This window comes from Sapajus apella, unplaced genomic scaffold (assembly GCF_009761245.1).
Source record: "Sapajus apella isolate SASKATOON/1434 unplaced genomic scaffold, GSC_monkey_1.0 scaffold1, whole genome shotgun sequence".
Taxonomy (NCBI): Eukaryota; Metazoa; Chordata; class Mammalia; order Primates; family Cebidae; genus Sapajus; species Sapajus apella.
Genome location: NW_022436941.1, coordinates 37,499,359 through 37,523,697, shown reverse-complemented (window position 1 = coordinate 37,523,697; position 24,339 = coordinate 37,499,359). Strand labels below are relative to the sequence as shown.

General features: G+C 32.7%; 1 protein-coding gene across 28 annotated transcripts in view; it reads left to right on the top strand.

The window, feature by feature from the left end:
• PPIP5K2 (diphosphoinositol pentakisphosphate kinase 2) overlaps nt 1-17,014 on the top strand; it is an 80,605-nt gene extending 63,591 nt beyond the window's left edge. For 7 of the 28 annotated variants that reach the window (XM_032275189.1, XM_032275269.1, XM_032275199.1 and 4 more), the window contains 6 exons: nt 357-476; nt 1,353-1,415; nt 3,201-3,260; nt 4,874-5,014; nt 8,911-9,036; nt 15,361-17,014. In XM_032275189.1, coding sequence (XP_032131080.1) covers nt 357-476; nt 1,353-1,415; nt 3,201-3,260; nt 4,874-5,014; nt 8,911-9,036; nt 15,361-15,473 — 623 coding nt within the window. In that variant the 3' untranslated portion in view covers nt 15,474-17,014. Of the gene's footprint in view, nt 1-356; nt 477-1,352; nt 1,416-3,132; nt 3,261-4,873; nt 5,015-8,910; nt 9,037-15,360 lie in introns of those variants that run through there. The other 21 variants (XM_032275223.1, XM_032275287.1, XM_032275277.1 and 18 more) reach the window with 10 other exon arrangements.
• The last annotated feature ends 7,325 nt before the right edge of the window (nt 17,015-24,339 follow it).

Genomic DNA, 24,339 nt, shown 5'->3' with positions numbered 1-24,339 from the left:
CTCTTGAAAAATTAACAGAATCCTTTCTTGCCCTAAGTTATTTTTATGGCAATGTTTTTAATGCTTTAGGATGGATATGTCTCATTATTGTATGGACATTTTTTTCTCTCAAAGATAACATTTTGTCCAATGTTAAATTGCCCCATTTGTACATATGATAAATGATAGTGGTATTTATTAGTATTGTATTAAAACTGACATCATTAGGAAATTACAAGACTATTGTGAGCCTGTTCAAGGCACTTCCAAAGGTTGCCTTATATGTGGTAAGAGCCATGTTAATTGCATGCTGCATGAATTCCCAATGTGAATGGAAGAACACCCGTTGTGTATGTATTTTCTCTAACTCCCATCAGGGTCTCACTGTGCGGGCCTGTTTAGCACCTCGGTGCTCGGGGGTTCTTCAAGCGCACCTAACCTACAGGATTATGCTCGTACTCATCGTAAAAAGCTGACCTCTTCTGCCTGCATAGATGGTATGTGCACACATGCACACACAGATTCATACCTACACACATGCACATACCCATGAGCAGTATTTCTCAAAGGCAAATAAATCTAAGGCCACGGACTGATTGAAGTGAAATCCTGTCATCTTTTGCCTAAATGACTATCAGTGCTCTGTGTTATCTACAACTTGGATCCATGTTTCATCAGCAATTAATTTGAATTAGACTTAGAGTACTTGTACAATAAGTTTGTTGAAATGGAATACTTAGAACAGCATTATGTGTATTATTTTAGATAATTGATAGTCCATATTATAAAGAACAAATTTTTCTTTGATCTTTTAAACTTTTATTTATTGTTAATACTTATTTTACTTACTGAGCTAATTAAAGTGAATGGAATGTTTATAAGTAAAGGAAAATGTCATATTGGCAATATTTTTATAAAAATAAACATGGAATGAGAATATTTTAGAATCTCTAGCTGAAGGAGATCCTCAATGTTGTTAATATACCTTAAGTTTTAATATTCAGAATTTTTTGAGGCCCTTGGAAGTATGCCTTTTTATTAAGAGAAGTGGTTCTAGCTCTTTCAGGATCATCTTTATTTAAAACATTTTCTCATTTATCAACAAATTTAGTTTAGACAGTAAACATGGATTTACCAGAATTGCCAGCTCATCTTGCTTTCTTTCTTTTGTATATTTCATTCGGCACTTTTTCTCTGTCATCAAGCTAGTTAACTTCTTTTAACCAGTATTTGCCTTATTACCTTCTCTCATTGTCCCTTCTGCATGTCACCTTTCTAACCTCCTCATATATTTGTTTTTCCCCTCTTTTTTTTAAGTGTTCTTCTTTTTGTAGCTGTTATGAATTTCAGGTACCTGTTTTTCTCTTTCTCAGACGCCACACGCGGTTCTGCTGTTAAAAGGTTTTCTATCTCATTTGCTCGACACCCAACCAATGGTACGTTTTGCTTTTATTTTAAAAGATACTCCCTGCTTCATCCGTTTTTTATTTTTATTTTATTTTAAAACATGGGGTATACAGTATCATTCATTTCTTTGTCCTTAATGTCAATTGGCATTCAATTCCAACTGTTATTCACCCAAATTATTGATACTGTCTAGCTCCCTATTCAGCTGTAATTAACATAATAATTTAACATTACTCATCAAACTTTTAAATGACCACAATGATGATGAGTTTTAATGCTAAATTAACACCTAAAAATTTCTTCTGATTTCTCAAATGATCAGTGTACATACATTTTTAAATTACAATTAGTATTCTTTAATTTATCTTAATTCTCAATAACTTTTTTTTTCCTAATTCCTTTTCTGATCACATGGTTGTCTTATTTAGATATTTAAACAAAAATACAGAGCCACCTATGTCAAATAGCCAAGTAAGATGTGTCTTTGAAAAGTACTTGGGCACCTGATGATGCATATTTCACTGCATAACATCATCTGTTTCTGGCTGTTTGTCTAAAGCAAAACCCTATTTGGTCTGGAGCACTCTGAAAACTTTGTCCAGCATTCACTTTGTTCTTCTTAGCAATGTGGTTTGCTGTTATCAAGCAACCAATTCCCTTTAGTACCACTGCTTTTTCTTAAAATTTAGAGGACTTCTGATAGGAAGAAGATTAAGTTAAGATCTAGAAACCCAACTCCGTTAAATTCCATTTTTGAGGCTAAATAGGAAAGTGTTTCATGACCATTATTTGTAAGAGGAATTATTGCAGCATTACAGCTTCTAACATAGAGCTTGATATCGTGGGGCAAGAGGGAATATTTACTGATCATTTTACAATAATTCAGGATCAAAGAATTTAAAAGAAAACTTAGAGATTTTTGCTTGTATTATACATGGAATGAAGATACTTTTATCCCTGGAACTCTTTTTCTTTTTAACTGCGAATAAGTCTTTCAAAAACTCAAGTAAGATCTTTCAGAAACTTTTTTAAAACTACAGGATTCAACACAAGTTTATGGTCATTATCCCACTTCTGGATCCTTTAACAACACATCTAAATAACAATGCACTAATAATTCTTGAAGGTGGAGTAAGAAGATCTCATCCTCAACAAGTAAAAATTTAGCCTTAAAGCTTAATGTACTTTCCCTTCATTGTAGCTGTTTAAATGCCACTTTTTGAAGAAAATGATCCTTATTTGATACAGCTGCAGCTTCTAAAGAAACCACATGCCTAAGAACCTCTTAGAAGAAACACAGAAGTCACAAGAAAAACAGAAGTCACAAAAATTCTAAGAAGAGATATTGCAGGTTTAAGACCATAGTTTTTGTACTGAATGCTGTGTGTTTAAAGCCAGTATTTGAGGCATTATCTAGGAGAATCTGTGTTTAACTGAAACTTTTTAAAAATGAAAAGTATTTTTGTTAAATTTAATAGAAATAGAGTAATTTTATATTACTATGGTTTAGGCTCCTTTTAAGTGTGGATGTTCCACACATACAAATGCATATAAGATGCATTCCTTTCAATTCTGCAAATATTTCTTTTGAATTTTAAGGGTGCCTTTTTTTCCATTTTTAATACTGTGTTGTCTTATCTGTCCTACAAATTGTCATTTGACTCTTTCACTTTTTATTTCCCCTAACTTTCATGTTATTTCCATCTTTAACACATACCATGGACTTACCCCTCCCTTCATCTTTAGTTCAAGGAACATGGTGAGACAAGTATCTTCTGACAGTGCTTTACCTTATTTTCTGGGCCTCTGTGCAGAACACCTACACCTCTATAGGTGCTGGTCCGTTTCCTCTGTGGAATTTCTAGGCTCCAGTGGTATGTTCTTATAGCTTCTAAACATGTCAGCAGGGTGGCTTTTTAAATTGCTGCACTAACCCTTTCATTGTGCATTATAGGAAAAGTTTACTAAAGATAAGTGGGAAAAAATGTAGTCTAGAGGAACTTGATTATATTGTCATTTGCCTGTTATAAAATCTAGCAGGCAAATGAAATAAAATACTTGCTATAAAAGATTTATAAACTTTATGAGGAAAGAAGAAAAGAGCACATCGTTAAGTTTAGTACAGTGCACAGAAAGGGTTTGTGCTCAATTGCATGAATCTTGTACTTCTAAAAAAAAAATGTAACAGTTGTGCAAGCCTAATTTCTTTAGTGCTTAATTTAGGTGCTTTAGCTGCTGTTATGGTATAGTTTTGTTTTTGTTTTTAAAGTATATGTAATGTTCTGTCATGCTTCAGTTTGCACCTGAAAATAAAACGTGTCAGTTTTGCAAGTCCTTTGCTTATTTTCCTGGGAAGGTTAGATTCCCTTTTAACCAAAGTTTCTCTATTCTAACTGAGAATTAGGCAGTTCTTGGGTCAATATTTACTTGCAGTATTTAAATAAATCAAACATCAGTCAATAAAAAATGAGCACATGTCTATTGAAGCCAAGAGTCTTGCAGTCTAAGGGTAATTTTTACTTTTAAATTAATGATGTTGGACTTTATGTAATACCTTATTTGAGTATTATAAGTATTTAATTGGAGGAAATTAGTTTGAATTTTTGGAAGAGCAGATTTAGAAAGACTCATTATTTTTAAAAGTATATAAAAGCAATTTTAAAAGCCATTCAGTTGAATAAAGTTTAAATAAACAGGCAATTTTCTTTTTTAAAAAAGTGAATAACCTATATCCTATTTGTTTAAAAACATAAACTGTGTGTTTAAGTGCTTTTGTTTCACGGATGGTATTAATACATATTTGCATGGTTGTTTCATGAAATTTTTGTATTTCTGTGCTATTGTTGAATAGGAACATATTTGTATTTTGTATTGCTTTTTACTTGGCCTAACTTTACACAGCCAGTGATTTTAGTAATATTAATTATGTGTTAATTCAGTAAAGGTAGGTGAAATACATTTTGTAATTTTAATTCCAGCATAAATGAATGAATGTTGTTTTGGGATCACACTAGAGAGTATCATTGGCCTTGGCACACCTGGAAAAGTATCTAAAATAATTATTCACAAATAATTGTTTTTCAACAAGAAGTTACCTTTAGCATCCTGGCATGAGGGACACATGTGGCATCAGCTTATTCACCTATTGAATAGACCTGACTTCAAAAAAATAAAAACTGAAAACTTGTATTTCTTTGTTTTTTTTCTCCTAGGTTTTTTAAAAGTATTATTCTTAGATTTTACCAATATAGAATGAAATTGTGTGCATGCTGTACTACATGATTACATTTAAAAAGAAATCTTTGTCACATTTTGTTCCAACTCCATATTGCATAGCATCTGGTGTCATGACTTCAGAGAGATTGTGTGTTTGCATGTGATAGATTGAAAAGACCTGAACTGTGTAGTTCAAAGCAGTAGTCTTCTTTTTTAATTACTGATTTTTAAATATTCAACTTTTTTTGTTTTTGGTTATTTTCTCTTCTAGGCTTTGAATTGTATTCCATGGTGCCATCTATTTGTCCTCTAGAAACACTTCATAATGCCCTATCTTTAAAGCAAGTGGATGAATTTCTTGCTTCCATTGCTTCTCCATCATGTGACGTTCCACGGAAGACCCCTGAAATTTGTAGGAAATTTTTCTTTCATTACTATTATTAAGATGTTGGGCAACTACATACTATTTGAATATAACAGGAATTATAAAAACATAAAAGCAGGTAGTGGTAATGAGTAGCAGCAGAAGTTTAGGAGACAAAGGAGTATAAAGGAACATGATTAGGAATTCTTTCGTGTAATGTGAAATGTACCTCTTTTTTTTTACTCTCTGCCAGAATCTTATCTTCTTACCAAAACAAACAAAACAAAACAACAACAATAGAAGTCAACAAAATATAGGGTTGTGGTCTTTTCTTAAAACTATGTTTGTAGAAATCTCACATTCCTATTGTACATCATTTTATAGCCAAATTTTTTTAAACTGCAAAATATCAGTTCACATTAACCCATTAATACACACTTATCTCCTGACTACCTTTGGTAAGCAGATAGAAAGAGCTCTTAATGAAAGAGAGCAAATTAGGACAATTTTTCAAATTGTATACCTTAGAAAGCATTCTGAAGAGGTTAATTTGTGCATTTGAAGAAAAGGTGTTCATGGTTAAATAAGTTTTAGAAACTGTATTATATCCCGCCTCCCTTTGGAGAGGTATAGCTATATTAACATATAAAAGACTGACGTTCTTCTATAAAGAAAGCTGTATAACCCAGATTTTCCAAAACTTATTTTTTAGAAAACACTTTTTTGGTAACACATTAAATATCATGTGGCACTATTCTGAGGGACATCATTTTGGGAAATGCTCAGGGCGTCCTTTTTAGGTGTGAGAAGTCAGCTGGCAGTTGTCATTTTCAGCTCTATAGGATTCCTCAGTACTTTGGAATTTCCAGTACGGAAAGCATTCGTTTGGGGAGAGAATGCTTTGCTTGGAGCTAAGAGTCTTACTATTCTAGTCGTATCTTAGAAAGTGACAAACTTTCTTTGAATATCATTCCTCTTTTTCTGAGTGCTGAAAATAAATTTTGCTCAAGATAAAATGAGATATTAGAGTTCTCAGAGTGAATGCCACTTTTATGTCTGTCATTCTCTTCTCTTTCCTGGGCCGTCACATTGTATAATTCTAGAGAGCTCTATTCCCATTATATTCTGTCCAAATGATACCTCCTGCATTTGTACGAAGTAGTGACCTTTCCCTTTTTTGATAGTAGAGGCCAGCTTTCAATCATTAATGGTAGTAGAGATGTATATTGGTGAGTGTACTAAAATATTTCACTTTAGGGATGGTTTTAGGAAGTAGGTCTTAATTTAAAAATTTGCATATAAATGTGTCTGATCCTGAGAATTGATAATACTCCAAATGAAATAACTTTCTAAGCGATAAAAGTCAGAGTCAGGAAAATGAAGGTGGTCTTCTCCTTTTATATTCTCTATAACCTGATAGAGTGGACAATGCTGTTACCTCAGAATGCAGTAGAGATTCTGAATACATTCCAGTTTACCCCTTCACCCTTAATGATGTTTCATTAATCTCTGTTTTAAGATTCCAAATCCTTCCCTGGGGCAGGGATTTCAAATCTTAAAATAGAGATTAAAGAATTATTCTAATTAGTAAATAAGAATTTAGGGGTAGATATCAACACTATTAAAATTTTAGAAGACTTGCAGTGAATGATTTGAAGGTAATAGAAGTAGTAATGACATTGTTATAAAAGGAGAATTTTAGTAGAATATTTACAAAAAGATAATAGTTTAAGGTTTGTTCTATGGTACTCTTGATGGTTTCATTTTTGTGGTTAGTGAATTCAGTTCCTCAGAGTATATCATTGAAATATGTTAATGAAGCAAAGGATATTAGATTCTTTTTCCAGTTGTGCTAATTTCTAATTAGCTCTTCTTTATATCATGGATATGAATTGTATCTCAGTCCCTCTAGCTTTCTTAAAATTTCATGCAATTAGTTACTGACAGAAATAGATGAGAAAGTAAATGTGCTTAATGTGGCTGATAGAATTGGATAAGCCTTAGAGATAATCTCGTTCATTGATCTTCAGACTGTATTCCCAAGAGCCTTTGGAAATTCCGTGAGGAAGAGAGGATGCTGAATGGTTAGGGCTTGTGTCTTTCATGGTGGCTTCAACCAGAGTATCTGCTTTGGTCTATTTTATTTAAGACTTCATTTAGGAACAGTTTTACTATTTAAAGGAAAAATTGTAGAAACACACAGTTGAGGAAATCAATGAGTTAGTGGTCAAGCAAGACTAAAACTCAGGTCTTCTAAAGCCTCTATTTTTTTCATTATTTTTGAATAGCAAAGAAAATAGGGTGCCAGTTATGTTGAAAGTATTTGAATCTTACGTTTTATGGAATGACTATAGGAATAATATTTATTACATTATAGTATATTTATATTATTTGCAATTAGTTCACTGAGTTATCAAGGTGTAGCATCATATACGTAGAACCATATTCATTTTATGGTGTTTATAACAAGGGAAAAGGAACTGTTAATCATTCTCTGTCTTCCAAGTTTTTTTTTCCTCATCTGAGACAAGATTAATAAATATTGTGGTAACCAGAAGATAGCTTACAATGGGGAAGTGACAATCTCAGATTGGAGAAAATGGAATAGGTTTATTAATTAGGATAAGTTAGTGATGGAAGTTCATAGAGAAGGATAAAAATATGCAAGCAGGAAAGGGCTAAGTAAAGCTATATTGTTTTGTGTGATGTTTTAAGACTTTTTATCACTTAGTTTATTTTCATTAGTGACTGCTTTGAGCTCTGTCAGTTAAATGTGTAATCATTTATTATAGGTGTCAACCAGCAAAGGCACATCTGCCGTAGCTAGCCCACATCTTGATTTTCAAAAGCACACTGCATCTTTCTTTGCTTAAGAATCTAGAAGCTCATGCCAATAGTCTCTCCTTCTCCTGTACTGTGGCCTGTCCTTGCCCAGAGGATTCCATACTTAAGAATTATCCCTACTTTTCCTTTTCACACCTCTTAATCTCTCCACCTTAGTTAGAAAGAGAACCTAAAAACCCAACTTTAAAATTCCCTCCCTCTCATTTAGAAAACTGGCTAATATAGGAAAATAGTATTAATTTATTACTTATAGCTTATTTAGTGTATTCTTAAATATGATAGTTTAGTATACCATTATATTTGTAGAGGAAATACCCCTGAATCTGTAATTGTTATTTTTTTAGAGATACAATTTGAGACTCTATTTTTTTTCCCCTGAGATAGAGTCTTACTCTGTCACCCAGGCTGGAGTGCAGTGGCACAATTATGGCACATTACAGCTTTAACCTTCCAGGCTCAAGCAGTCCTCCCACCTCAGCTTCCTAAGTAACTGGAACCACAGGCCCAACTAATTTTTTAATTTTCTGTAGAAATGAGATCTCCCTGTGTTGCCCAGGGTGGTCTTGAACTCCTGGGGTCAAGCGATTCTCCTCCCTTGGCCTAACTAAATTATAAGTAATAAGTAAATCAAATTATTGTTCTGTATTAGTCAATTGAAATTTATCCTCCCAGTCCCTGGCTAGGCATGGTGGTTCATGCCTGTAATTCCAGCATGAACTACTACGCCAGGGTATTACTTACTATGTTACCAGGCAAGAAAACTATGCCATCAGGTCTCTGCCATGGCTTAAAAACCTCAGTTTCTGTCAGGAAAGGATAAAGCCTGTTGCTCTATTCTTGGCATTCCTTTGGTGCATACTATTTAAATGTTTATTATTTACAATATAAACAAAACATCTATTTGTCTGAGACCATAAAAGAACTGTTTTTTTGTTTAAAAAGATGATTTTGCTAAATTTACCTTGCAAAGCTTGCCTTGACCATTTTCTTCTGTTATTATGTAGGGTCACTAAATTGTAAGAAATGTTCTATAATGTTAAGATAGAATTGGTAAGAAATTGCTAGTAAATTATTAAATTAACGTGTTTATTTTTTTTCAGCCTCTACAGCATTGCGTTCCAGTCCAATAATGAGAAAAAAAGTATCTTTAAATACGTATACACCTGCAAAGATCCTCCCAACACCACCAGCTACCTTAAAGAGTACTAAAGCAAGCAGCAAACCAGGTTAGGGGTGTGTGTGTGTGTTGAGTTTGTGGATTTGCACAGAAATTAGAGGAGTAATAACTTGCTTTTTAAATGTTAAATTTGTTTTAATTAGGATCTTTACCCTTCCCTAGAGCATAATGATCCTAAGGGTTAAAAATCTATTTTTTTAGTCTATTGATATGTATTTGTTTTTTGTCCTGTTGTCTTCTGCTCTCCCCACATCTGTTAACAAAATATATTTCAAAATCACACTTTTCCCCAAACTAATTTGTGGACTGTCTTCTTTTGCTTTTTTTTTAATTATTATTTTTTTGAGTTTAAGGCATCATCTTACATGAAAATTTCTATGGGCTGGTCATGGTGATGTACAACTGTAATCCTAGCTACTCAGGAAGTGGCGGTATGAGGATTACCTGAGCTCGGGAGTTCAAGTCCAGAGTAGGCAACATAGCAAGACCCTGTTTCAAGTATTAAAAAAAGAAAGCAAAAAATTGTTTTCTCTTTCCTGAGACTGTTTTCATCTCTCCATTCGTAATCTGATTATGTGACTACCAAATTTAAGTAACTTTTATTTTGTGGCATATTTAATTGTATTTTTACCCTTCAAAAATTTTGTGGCACATTTAATTGTATTTTTGACCCTTCCTAAAATGCTGTCTCACCCTATTACTCTATTGTGATATTCTATCCATTTATCTTATTCCTCTACTTTTCTTGTTTGATGAGCCTTCTTCTTTCTACTTTTTTATCCCAGACGAGAACATGATACTCTATTCATTTTTTTACCCTATATCTTTTTTCCTCAGAGAATTTCATATACCTCCAAGACTTTATGACAGCCTCATTGCAAATGTCTTCATTCTTCTACTCTTAATGCTCTCAAATACTCTTTTGGTTAAGGGTTTGTGCGTAAGAGTCAGAGGAACCTAGATTAAAATCCCAGTTCTGCTACTTATTAGCTATGTCACTCTGGACAAGTTACTTAACCTCTCCGATCCTTAGTCTCATAGTCATAAAGTCAGGGTAATAATACCTTCTTTATAAAACTGTCAGAAATGATTGTAATCTTATATATAAAGTACTTGGCACACACAGTAAACACTCAGTAAATAGTAACTGCTATTAATTGTTATACTGTATCCAAACTGCTCTCTTTACTTCTTCCTAAATAAATTCCCTTAGCATTCATGCCATTTTTTTTTCTATTAAAGTGTTCTCTATTTTACTTCACATCCTTCAAGACTCAACCCAACCTCTTCTACTGATAATGTATTTATATGATTGTCAAAACAAGAACTTCAGTAACACTCTGTGCTACTGATTTGATCTATTATACCTGATTATAGCTCTATCACATTACCAGGCCTTGTAAGTCAGGGGCAATATCTTAAACCACAAATATTACAGATTTGAACCTTGCACATTCCAATTAATAAGTATATGAAGCAACAGACCATTGAATAGTATCCTAAACCTAAGTTGTGATGCATCCCACATGCCACACACAGCTAACATTTGTATAGTTCTTTATATTATAAGCATTTTTTTTATTAATTCTCATAGTTCTCATTATAACCTTTAAGGGTTAATACCATTCTTATGTCCATTACAGATTAAAAAAAGGAACAGAGATAGTAACTTAATCTCAGCTTACATAGCTAGTAGTCAGTAGACCTAGGATTTGAATGCATTTTGACTCCTAGTACATTGTTCTTTAGACACATAATAAATGCATTAATTCGTGTACGTTTTTAAGTAACAAAGTAAAAATAGTGTTATATTTGACATTTCAAATGTTAAGTCAACGTTGCATTCCTAGGATGAACTCTACTCAGTCATAATATATATTTCATATATATATATATATATACACACACATATACATCTATATGAAAGTTTATAAAATTCTCTGAGGAAAAATACATAGGGTAAGAAAAATGAACAGAGTAGCATCTCACTGCCTGGGACAAGAAAGCAGGAAGAAGAAGGATTATCAACAAGTAAAGTAGAAAGATCGGAGAAATAGAAGGAATATCATGCCAGAGTAATATCTTGGAAGTCAGGGTAAGAGAGCATTTCAGTAAGGATCAACGATACAATCAAATGTGCCAAGAAGGTAAGATAGAAAGATGCTGATAAAATATAGTTAAATATATATATATATATGTATGCATGTATATGTATATGTATATATACATATATATGTATATTTAACTATAGTTTATCAGCATATATAAAATACACATATATATATATATATATATATATATATATATATATAGTGCTGGACTGAATTTGATTTTGAGGATTTTTGCATCTGCATTTGTGAAAGATAGGATATTGGTCTAGTTTTTGTTTTGTTTCTGTTTTCGTAATGCCCTTTTTAGGATTTGGTATCAGAGGAATGCTGTTTTATAAAATAATTAGGAAGTGCTTTCTGTTTTCTGAATGAGTTTTTATAAGATTTTTGTTTCTTCCTTTAATGTTTGATAGAATTAATTGTCTATCAATTAATTTTGATAGAATTTATGTTTCCTTTTTGTAATACTTTTAAGTTGTATTTTTTTAAGGAATTTGTTTGTTATGTCTAAATTGTCTACTTTGTTGCTCTTTTATTATCTTTTTAATGAATTTGGTAATAACTTCTATGATTCATGATACTGGTAATTTGTGTTTTATTTTTTTCTGTAATCATTCTCACTAGGGATTTATCAATTTTCTTAGCTTTTTCAAAGAACCAACTTTTGGCTCTTTGTTTTTCTGTTAGTTTTATGTTTAAAACATAATTATTTAAAATTATTTTTAATTAATTATTTTAATTATTTTCTACCTTCTTCTTACTTTGGGTTTACTTTTACCCTCTATTTCTAGTTTCTTATGTCATTGTTTGTTATCTATTCAAACATTTATAAAGTTTTATAAGTTTCCCTCTAAGCACTTTAGTTGCATCTCACAAAAATTATCTTGTATTTTAATTATCATTCAGTTAAAAATATTTTCTAGTTTGTGATTTCTTCTTTAATCCATTGCACATTTAAAAGTATATTGGTTAAATTTCAAATATTCAGGATTTCTTTTTAATTGTTTTTAATCAATTTCTTATTTAGTTCCATGGCAGTTATAAAAACACACTGTGATTTCAGTTTTTTAAATGTAGGACTTATTTTATGACTTAACATCTGGAATATTTTGAATATACCATGTGTTCTTTTAAAAAAACAACTGTTTTATCTTATAGTTTTTTGATCCTAATAGACACTATTTTGTCATTATGCATTAGATCAAGGTTATTGATAATGTTCAGATATTCTGTCTTTACTGTTTGGTTTTTCTTGGCAGAGAGGTGGTCAAGAAGGGATTGGTTGTTCTGTCAGTTGTACAGAGAGCGATTGCACTCACAGCTGCAGAATTGTCTGTTCCTCCCTTTAATTTGGTAGATTTTTGCATTGTGTGTTTTGGAGGTCTCTTACTAGCTACGTGCATATTTGACTATCGGATCTTCCTAATATTTTGAACTCATTTATTACCATGAATTTTTTGTCTTTTATTTCCAGTAATGCTTTGTTTTAAAGTTTATTTTACCAGATGTGTTACAGCTCTTCAAACTTACTTATGCAAGGCATTCTAAGAATATCTACCTTATGTTTACAGTTTATAGTTCATTAACATTTAATATAATTATTGATATGCTGGGGTTCGTCTACTACTTTCTTATATTTTCTATTTATTCCTTTTGATTTTACCTTTATTATATAGTATACTTTTATTCTTTCCTACCCTACCTTATTTTATACTAATTCAATATTTTTAAGAATTTTATTTAAAACTTTCTATGGGCTTTTGCTATTTTTTTTGCTTTTTTTTTTTTTTTTTTTGGTTGCGCTAAATACGTATATCTAACTTTTCACCATCTACTTAGGGTTAATTTTGTACCACTGAAAGTAAAATATACAAACCTTGCAACTGTATAGATTCATTTACCTTACCCTCTTCCCATCCTTTACACATAGTTATCCTTATGTGTTACTTCTACTTGTATTATAAACACTACAATGCAATGTTATGTTATTCGCTTTAAACAGTCATATGTATTTTAAAGAAAGTTAGAGGAGAAAAAGGTTCTATATTTATCCACGTATTTGCCATATTTTTAGCTCTTTATTCCTTTCTTGAAGTCTGTGTTTCCATCTGGTTTCATTTGCCTTCAGCCTGAAGCTTTTTAACATTTCTTAATCTACAGGTCTGTTGGCAACAAATTCTATTCATTTTATTGTATCTGAAAAATGGCTTTATTTTGCCTTCATTCTTGCAGTGTAGTTTTTGCTGAATAGAGAATTCTGGGTAGAAATTTTTTTCTTTCAGCTCTTTAAATATTCCACTCTCTTCTGGTTCCCATTGTTTCTGATAAGAAGACTTAGTTAATTTGAATTACTGTTCCTATAAATGCAATGGGTTGTTTTTCTGTGCTTGCTTTCAGTGTTTTCTCTTTACCTTTGATTTTCAGCAGGTTTACTATGGCATATTTATGTCGTTTTTTTTGTTGTTGTTGTTCTTTTTTTTTTTTTTTTTTTTTTGGTAATACTACTGGTTGATGTTTACTTTTACTTCTCCCTTTCATTCTGTTGTTAAACCCATCTAGGTTTTATTTCAGACATTTTATTTCAGATATTTATTCTTTTAGATGTTCTTTTTGATTCTCTTTAATGATTTTTTTTTTGCAGGGATTTCTCTTTTTATTCAGTATAAACTTATGTTTCTTTGTCCTAGAGTGTAGTTAGAATTGCTGCTTTAAAATTCTTGTCTATTAATCTGACTTATCTCTAAAGTGATCGCTATAATTTATGCATTCTCAGCAAGAAAGATGTTTTTCTGTTTCTTAGTATATTAATTTTGGATTATATTGTAGACATTGTGAATGCTATATTATAGAAACTCTGGATTTTGTTATTTCTGTTATGTTCCTCCAAAGAATATTGTTTTGTTTTTAAACAAAGAGTTAGGCTTGGCTGAGCTCAGATTTTAAAACATGGTGTCCCTTGAAGTGGCTGGCAGCTAAAATTTCAGTTCACTTTTTGATTTGCTGGGCTCCTTGGAGTTTACACTATTCATGCCATACATTTGACCATCATTTACACATAGAAATGTGGGATCATCCCTTTTCCACCTTACTTTCCAGCAGCTGTAGTTGCCGCAATACTTGTCTTCAGCTTCTTATATCGGAATTATAGCCATTGTATATGATGCATATTAAGGCCTGTTCTCAGGCTAAAAAGAAGGTGAATATTATTTCATATCGTTCCATTTTTCCAAGTGCTGATTCTTCTCTAGTAACAACCTGCTCTTGTTCACTACTTAGTGTCTTCAGGTAGTTGTTCCTCATATTTATTACAGAGTGTACATTTGTTATCTGTGGGAAGGTTGTTCTGAAAGGAGCTTACCCTTACATCTATTCATCCATAGTAGAAATGTAATAATGTAATGCCACCTAGAATAGGTTTTGTTTCGTTTTGATTTTAAGACAGGGTCTTGCTGTCTCACTCAAGCTGGACTGCAATGGTGTAATCATGGCTCACTGCAGCCTCAACCTCCCAGTCTCAAGCAATCCTCTCACTTCAGCCTCCTGAGTAGCTGAGACTATAGGTGTGTGCCACTACACACAGCTAATTTTTAAAGTTTTTTGTAGAGAAGGGTAACTACAAGTCTCACTATGTTGCCAGGGCTGATCTTGACTGAGCTCAAGCAATCCTCCCACCTTGGCCCTCTAAAGTATTAGAATTATAGGCACCAGTCACCCTGCCTGGCCATAGCTTTTTGATAACTCATTAAGCCTTCATGTTAGTTTAGATATGGAAGGATGATTCTTAAGAGAGTTTCTAGTTTTCTTACCTTCTAGCTTTTTAGAGAGGGAAAGATAGAAGATATAGGAGGATATAGATGCTTGTAGGGAAAATGATAAGTTCAGTTTATGCACATTAAGTTTGTCTGTCTTGTCAGATATCTTTAAAGAAAGTTCCAGTTGGCAGTTCTATATATACATATCTTGAGCTAAAGGAAAAGGCCCAGGCCAGAAGTATAAATTTAAAAATCATTAGTGTAATGGATCGTAGTTGAAAATTATGAAAATATATTCATTTCCTAGGAAGAATGTAAACTGAGAAATTAATTTTGTAAACACAGCCCATTGTCATTAGCTTTTTATGTTTGTTTTGAATTCTGAAGAATAAAAGATTGCATTACAGTTATAACAAGAATTGTTTTGTCAATTCAGCAGTATTATTTGAACTTGGATTATCTGTGTAAATTAAAGCATTAGTTTTTTTTGTTTGTTTTTGTTTTGTGTAGCTACAAGTGGACCTTCTAGTGCAGTTGTTCCTAATACCTCATCTCGGAAAAAGAATATAACTAGCAAAACAGAAATGCATGAACACAAAAAAAACACTGGGAAAAAGAAATGAAATTTTAGCAGAAGCTGGAACTTTTTATACTTATAAAAATAGTATGTTCATATGTTTATCCTTATGCGTTTATGTGTTCACTTAAAAATGTTTTTAAATCTAGGGGTTTCTTTGTTTATATTCATGTAAAGGACTTTTGTCATGATCTGGAAATGTTTAAAACAATGTTTGTTAGCATTCTGCGAGTAGCAAAACTTGTAGTGATAAAAATTGATTGTTGTTAATGTAATGTTTACCATGTGCACATAGTAATGAAAAAGAACATAAAAGCCCAGCCAGCTCGTACCAAAGTCACACCAGTAATGCTATGTACTGCAGAATCTGATGAGATGGCCTTTGTGCACACTTTTATTTTCATGGGATTGCATCTTAGCTCTAAAAACTTTTAGATTGAAATTTGACAGCCAGGGTTGCATATTGGGTACTTTTAAAGTGTCTTTCCAAAGAGGTTTCGATTAGAATATCTTCTGCAATTGTAACAGTGACATATATGCTGCAATATTTAACAACTGGAGGATTAGCCACATGGATTATTTTTTCAATCTGTGTTTTGAATTTTTTTATTGTGTGTTATTTAAAATATTACATATGCAGCTGGGAGAACTACACCTTTGTGCACATAGATTTATAATTTGTAGAAAATATTTTCTTTATATTTCCTTACCGTACAAGGTGCCTTGTTCATCAGGAAAACTTTTTCTTCATATGTTGACAAAAAAGGCACCTTTAGAGTTTCGTTTTAAATATAGTTGACAAGTTTATAAATATTACGATTATTTTCAGAGTTCTTTTTAGGTCTAAAGAAATCAGTACAAAAATGGAAATCATTAATGTTAGGAGAAATATGAATTCTGTTAAGTTAGTAGGCAGTATGTATAGCATCTGTTTTTAACCATTTCCATTCTTATCCCTAGTGTATTAGTTGATTACACAAGAAAGCTTAAAGATTGAGCATTTAAAATAAATGTTCTTTATAAATGATTTGATTTTGAAGGGATATTGAAATCATTGTGCTTTGATTTCATCTATGATGTGAAAAATCAATTTATTATTCTTGGTGCTTTTTTCCCTGCCTGATGCACAAATAATTGTGAACCACTTGAAATGACTTAAACTGTAATCCAAACAGGACAACCTGCTAAGAATTTCATGCATTGTTAGTTACATAACTTAAATTGCTAAAGCTTTAGCTTAAAACTTATGTTTAGAAAAATTGACTTCCCATAGTATAAACACAACTATTGTAATTCTTCAAAAGAGACTCTTCTCACCTTAGTTATATATGAATTAACTTGTAGGAAATAAGCATATTATATGTTATATCTTAAAAGGTACCAGATATGAGTCATAAATGTATACAATTAAAGAAGTTCATATACTTCACACAAATGTAAATGTTATATGGAGATATGTCTTGTAAACTGTTGAATGTATGTAAGTTTTCGGTTTGTGGAAACGTAGTTGATGTACTCACTGTGGAGGTAATAAGGAAACTACTTTTTTAAAGTGGAACCTAATTAAAATATTTTCAGAATCAAAGAAACAAATGGCAAATTTTTAAAATTTTCTTATCTCTTTTTAGTTTTCAAAGTAGAAAAAGATCAGGATTTTAAAAAAATTAAATAGTACTTACATTATTAAATAAAATGTATTATTGGCTATATACATAGCAATATATTACTTTCCAAACTAGAATGTACAGTGCAACTGACTTTTTCTATTGTTATGCAACAACTATTACTTTACTGTAGTCACCAAACTCAAACTCAGTAGTATTGCTCTATAGACTAGAGAGTCTTTATGTAAGAATCTTAGAATCATTTTCCAGATCAAATAAAAAGTCTACCATATTAGAGCAAAAGGTTATAGTTATCACTATTTAGCGGCAGTTTGACTGAAGCATGTGCTTCTCACTTTCCTGAGAAGATGTGTGTTTTTTGGTTTTAAATACTAGAAGATAAATTCTTCTTATAGCCCAGTCCTCCAACCCAAAGAAGTGAACTAGCCCAGCATGAAGAATTGTCTAGTTACTCTTAGACATTAATCTTCCTAATATATTATTCAGTTCCTTTACCCTTAAAAGCCATATAATAAGCTCAGACCTAACTTTGCCCTTAAAGTCTAGTGCTGGCAGAATCTGCTGCCCTGGCTTAAATGAGTTACATAGTCCATCCTCAAATACTAGCAAATTGGGGGTGGAGGGGGGGTGTTACAGCAATTTTGGGTGAAGAAGAAAAGTGTGCTGAACACCTTATGTCATGTTTCCACTGAACAAGATACAGAGGCAGTAAAGTAACAAACATGTGGCAGGGTGCTTAGTATAAACATAGAGCACAAAGGCAAATAGATGGCAATTATGAGAGCAAAGTTAAGGTTCTTCAAGAAATACCCAATTAAAACCCATTAGCTAAGGAAAAAGTTTCTGTTTTCAGCAGGATTTCTTTTGGGTTCTGTTGACTCTGTCTGACCTGAATGTCCATTGTTAACTAGTTCCATGCCAGTTTGAACAAAGATTTCACATTTTTGTTTTGTGTTCATACTTTGGTAGAAATTTTTCAGTCTTTGTGTGGTTATGAGTTTGCTTTACACATAGTGTACAGTGTTTACTAACTTTACGTCATTTTATCCTTGCCTTACTATCTGGATAGTGTAGACTGCCTATATTCTTATTTAGTTGGTGTTGGGATCTCTTCTGTTAGTGTGGCCCAGCAGTTTTAGCCCGCCTTTACTTCTCTTTTCCTGTGTTGGGAGCTATCAAAACAACAGAATTCTTGCCAGTGGAAGCATTTTTCTATTTTAGACAAGGTCTCATTCTGTCACCCAGGCTGGAGTACAGTGGCACAATCTTAATTCAGTACCGCCTCAAACTCCTGGATTCAAGAAATTTTCCTGTTTCAGCTTCCTACGTGCTGGTACTACAGATGCATGCCACCACACTCAACTTATGTGAATTTGGATCGTGTTTTTTTTTTTTTTTTTGAGACGGAGTTTCGCTCGTTTCCCAGTCTGGAATGCAATGGCGCTGGATACATAATCAGCAATGTACACTATACACTACACTTTCATTATGTTATTCACATTTGTTGTAGGTCACTTGTTCTGCTAGTGATTTTCTCCTTAACTACAATTTTGAATTATATTTTATTTAATTATATTGTATTTATTTTTTTAGGTGCTGTTGATTCCTTGCTGTGAACAATATCCAATTCGTATATTTTTTCCTCTACTGCATAGTTTTAGTCGATTACTTTTTCCTTTTCTTTTCTGAACTCTTAACTTATGTTGCATTTCCTTTGGTTGTTTTGCCATGGTATTTCTGGTGAACTAAATTTCTTTGTGAACTCTATTTCCTTAAGTTTTTTGAGTTAAACAGAATATTTGGTCACATTTTTCATGTGCTCAGTTGATTCATTCTTTTCTGTTGAGTGGGTTTTATCTGCTAATTGTTTCTACTGTTCCATTTCTTTTTTTCTTGGAATGTTTGTGCATGAACACTATGCAGGTTTATTCTCAATTATTATTTATTTTTATATGAGATAAGTTTCTTTCTGGCTCATCTATTTGATACAATTTCTTTTTTTTTTTTTTTGATACAATTTAATATGGTAGGTAGGTTGGCATATTAAGTTCACACAATCCTCCCAAAGTGACAGTGAATCTCCTTATGACAGGATTGTGGACCTGAGAGAGATGTTGTAGCCTTTTATTCTCTTGAGTCAACAAAGATTGGCAACTAACTGCAGGGCTACCACCTTTGGAGTCTCTTTCCTCCTGTCTGCCGTCTACAGACTACTGCTTGTCACTGTGACATACATGCATTTCCTTTTTTGGCTTTGCTCCTCCTGCCACTGTACCAGACAGTGTCCAGGAAATCCTCTACTACTGGCGCTTATCCCATTTCCATTGTTATAAAGAAGAAACTTTTTTTTTCTGCCTCAGATTATGTCATCTATTTTGGAGTATTTTGGTCTAATAACTTTGGCTGCGATCTGTAGCTGTTTGGCATTTACTGCACTGGGCATTTCTATCTCCTATTTGGGGGTTTTGTTGAAGATAGTTTATGTTTATCTTCATATTTGGTGATAATTTTTTAAATTAAGACCTGATTTCTCCTTCCTTTTCAAACTGGATATCATCTCTTTTGTGGTTAATATTCCTTGACAAGAAAGAAGAAGAGGAGGACAAAGTACAAAAGAAGCCTGCCCCCCTTTAGACTTCCCATCTCGATTATATTTTTAAAAATAAGTTAATGTCTGTCCTGCCTACAGTAGTGTTGTCAGAATCAAATTAAATAATATTTGTTAAACTATAAAGACCAAATTTGAAGTTTGTTTTCTTTTGTTGTAATAGAGTTGTATATAGTCCAAATATCAACTAGGCCTCTGTTTTCAATGGTACTTCAGCATTATAGTCAAAGATGTTCGAGATAGCTCCTAATGCTATTTTATGCCTGCTCCTGTTGCCAGGAAAACAGCCTACCTAGTAACAGTCTAACAGACACCACCCCCCCACCCCCCCGGCACCAAAAAAATAAAGGTTATTCTAGCATCTTCCCCTTTTAAAAATCTTTAAAATAAGAGAATTTAGTTCTTCCTAAAGCAGTGTTTAAAAAGGAAAGAAAGAACGAAATAAACCACTGTAATAAAATCAGGGATACCCTCCCTCCCACCTGTCTTGTACATTGTGTGTGGTATGAGTGACACCATTGTGTGACCCAGGTAGGAGAGTGGATGTGCAGCTGAGATTCCTATTTTAAAGCACTTAGAAAGATGTAACTTGACAAGAAAAGCAGTCTTTTTCTTTTGTCATTCTGCGTGTAGTGTTTCAGGAGTACTTGATGTATGGAAATATTTTTTTTAAAAAAATATATGAATATGCCTTCAAAAAGTATTTTGCTGCTTTTAGAAACCATAGGTTTGTCTTAAGTTAGTAAATCCTGAATAGAAAGCTTGATGATAAAAGTGAGTGGGTGAATAGATGGGTGAATGACGGAAAAATGAGAAGTAAAGAGAAGAAAGTGGAGGAGAGGTGAGACAGAGAACAAAAGAACACAGGCTCTACTGTTACCAAAAAGCAGCACCGCTGATGTGAGGGGAATAAATTAGAAGTCAGATCATTAAGACTTTTATGCCACATAGAAATGCTGATTTGTCCTATAATGCCTGTACTCAAAAGTCATGACAATATAATGAGAGCTGGGAGTCCCAAGTGTTGTAACTACCACAATTTTATGTAACTGATTCTTTACTGGTCATCTAGAAGCTTTTTTGAAAGTCCCATTGCCATACCTGCCTCCTCAGTGAGATAGATGGAAAAGCTACAAAGAGAGAATCAATGAGCCACATTGGAAGAGAACAGAGTTGACTTCACCAGTGGGAAATGCAATTACTTTTCAAAGTGAAAACTGAATGATTCACACTAAGGAAAACATGGAGTAATTTCAGAACTCCAGTAAGAAGTGATAAATGTCTAATTTGGAATCTTGTGACTGAAAATCTTACATATGCTTTCCACAGGCCGGGCGAGAGGATAGAGCATTGAATAGATGCTTTAATTCCATTTTTGACAATGAACATTGTGCTTGTGAAAATATTTATGTTTAACCATGTGGTTATGATTATTTTTATCTATACTTTTTGAGAAGCCTCTTCAGAAAAGAGCAAAGTAGTGTGCTCTAATGGATAGAATAAGGAACAGGGGAAAGGAGATCTGGGTATTAATCTTAGCTCTACCATATGTGTCTGGAAGACGCTGGAATCTTTACTATTTCCTCTACTATTCCTAGCTCCCTTTTCTTTCATAGTCAACAAATGTTTTTTGAACACTTATTTAGGTAAATAACATACCTAAAAAGTTAGTACTGATTCCCATTATCATACTGTCTTGTTCCCCAGATGCTCTTTTGAGGAATTTTCTTGGTTAATACAGTTAATATTATAATACTTAAAATAATAATTTTGAGAGTTATCAGCATGAGACAATTTATTTGCATAATAGCTTTTTTGTTATGCAGAATACATTTAGTTCTGGATATTGTTTGATATTATGAATGCAAACTATCTTTTTGCATTAGCCTAAATAAAATGAAATGCAGTTATGGATGAATAAAGGAAATATGGAAATATTTCTGCTGCAAGAAAAAAATTATATATAGCCAGTATACATATTTAGAGGTGCTGTAGTCTTCTAGACTGTAAAGGCAGATGACTTGGAGGGGAAATCTGAGTGTATAGGACGTGTTTTGTGTTCCCACTGCATATGCATTATTACCCTTGTCTGAGTGGTTCTTTAAACTGACATCTGTAAAACTAAACTGTAAAGTGAGCATCTGGGTTCTGACCTATCTCTTACAGACCATAGTGTTGTGATTCTAAGAATATTTCATTCCTTATTGCCTTCTACCCTCTATTCTGACCAATGCTGCAACCTCAAATAAAAATATTACTTGCCTTATGAGGAAGAATAGATCTTATACTCATTTTATTTTAATGGTTTGTTATAATTCATTTTGACCACTCCCCCCTAAAAAAAATTGTCCCTCGAAAACTAGATTGACCATAGGGATCAGATGACCTCATGTTATTGGGTGAAGCCAGGAAGCTACCATATACATAGAAAAGTTGGTTGCCAAGTATGGTGTAGGAATTTGGGAGGAATTTATCTGCTCAAAAATTCTCACTTACCTACTAGATCTAGTGTTTGAAATGTTAGCCTTGGAGATTCTACCTTAAAAATATCTTTGACAAAGCTCAGAGAACTCCCAGGTAAACACATAGGTAGCCCCTTCTAAAATGCAAATGCCCTTGGAAGGCCAACTTTATTAATCTGGCCATTAACCCCATAGGTAATCCGATGCATTTCTCACAGTGACCTGAAAATAGGCATTCCTTCTGTAAATGTGTGCTGAATGCCAATTATAGCCAGTTACTGTGCTAAGCCCTGATGATACAAATATGAAAATTCCTGTTTCCAGGGAACTTACTGTCTAATGAGGAACCAAGTGTTCAAAAGCAGTCATAAAGTTCATGGCAAAATAACCCAGGTAATTAACTGCTCCATTACAAACACTTAAAAATCTAGATAAAATATTTATTTTGGAAATATACATTACAATTTACATTCTTGCAAAGCAAGAATTAAAACTACGTATCTAAATGTAAAAGGAATCAACAGCTAAATCAAGCTTGAAGTCTTTCTGTTCAGGGGATATTAAAGGTATCTCAACCTTTGGTTTTGTTTTGTTTTGGTTTTGGTCAACATGAATTATAGCTAGGGGAAGAGACAAACGGGTTAGATTGTAGACTATATGCATGACGGATTGCAGGAATTGGGCTCCATTCATAAAGGAGGGAATGGAAAAGGGCCCTGACTGTGGACCACAAACAAATGTAAAATCTCATGCCTTCTTGTTATCTGGATAAGCCCCATAGGTCCATAAAAGAAAGAAAATGCCAAAACATACCCTGAGGACACTTTTACAATCCAGGGCGCACACATGACTCCCACAGTAGAAAACCACACTGAAGAGAATCTCACAATTTAAAACAAGTTGTAAACTACAGGAAACAGTTGTCATCCTAGGAAAGTTCTTGCTTAAGGAACTAGATTGTGGTGTGTTATTCTGGCATATAGGGTGCAGAATAAGACATTGGGGTAGGAAGAGATTTAAAAGCAAAGCTAGGCATTCAATGATGATTTCATAAATGTGCCTGGGCTGACCTTGAATGGGACGCTTTAATTTAGGAAACTTAAATAATTTCATAATATTGGAGTATAAATGCCAGAAATAAGGATGCTATCTAATAGTCTCTCTTAGATTTTTCATAAAATGCTAATAGGATCACAAATAAAGCATGTATTCTAAAATGTTATTGTGTATGTTATAAAAGCTTTGTAAAATAAAGTGATATTAAGGTAATATTGTAAAGTTAACATTATTTTCAGTCATCTCTAATCTCATTATCCAAGTAAAACTTTTCATTTTTCCATTATCCTTTTTAGTTATTTATTTCAGTTACCCTTAGGCATGTTAATGTAGTTGTAATTATCATATCATAAATAAAAAATTTTGTCTTTCCTAGGTTCTTTATATTGGACAATATTTCCCATGTTACAAAATGTTTATAATGTTCATAAATATCACTTTTAAATTCTGGCATTTTAGTTTTAAAAATCAAAAAAATTTTTAATTTTAAAATTTTTATTAAAGCAATATATACATTTAATCTAGAAGGTCAAATGTTACCAAAATATGTCAAAAGTGCTTGGGTTCCCTGCTTCTTTTTTCCCTTGTTCTATAGCAACACCTACCCCAAGTCCCATTTTCTAAAAGATCTCCTTTTAAGAGTACTAGCTTTTTCTTCAGATATTTGCCTCTACGTTTCTATATAATAATGTTATACATCTATGTTTTGATTTACCAATTTTAGATATTTTTTATTGACTCCTTGTTTTGGTAAGTAAGAAATTAACCTTCTAAACTCTACTCTCTTTTCCCTCCAATAATTTAATATCAAGTCATGCTTACAGTATTAATGGCTATGTAAATACTGTTATTTCTGAGCCAAGTAATATGGTCATTTATTGTGCCATATTTGTTTCAGCTTGGAATTAATTATTTATTTGGTTTTTACTGTGTACATATTTCAGATTCTTTAGATTCTTCAATGAATATGTAAAGCAGAACTCAATATTATTTTCAACATTAAAGATAACCAATTACTTTTTTTTTCTCCCTGAATGTTTCCTTCTGTTGCTTGTTACTAGTTGAGCCCAGAAAACTAGAGAAAATCAATGGCAGATTCTTAGAAATCAATCAAAGTCATATTACTATTCCTAAGAATTGTGTGGTCCAGCCGGGCACAGT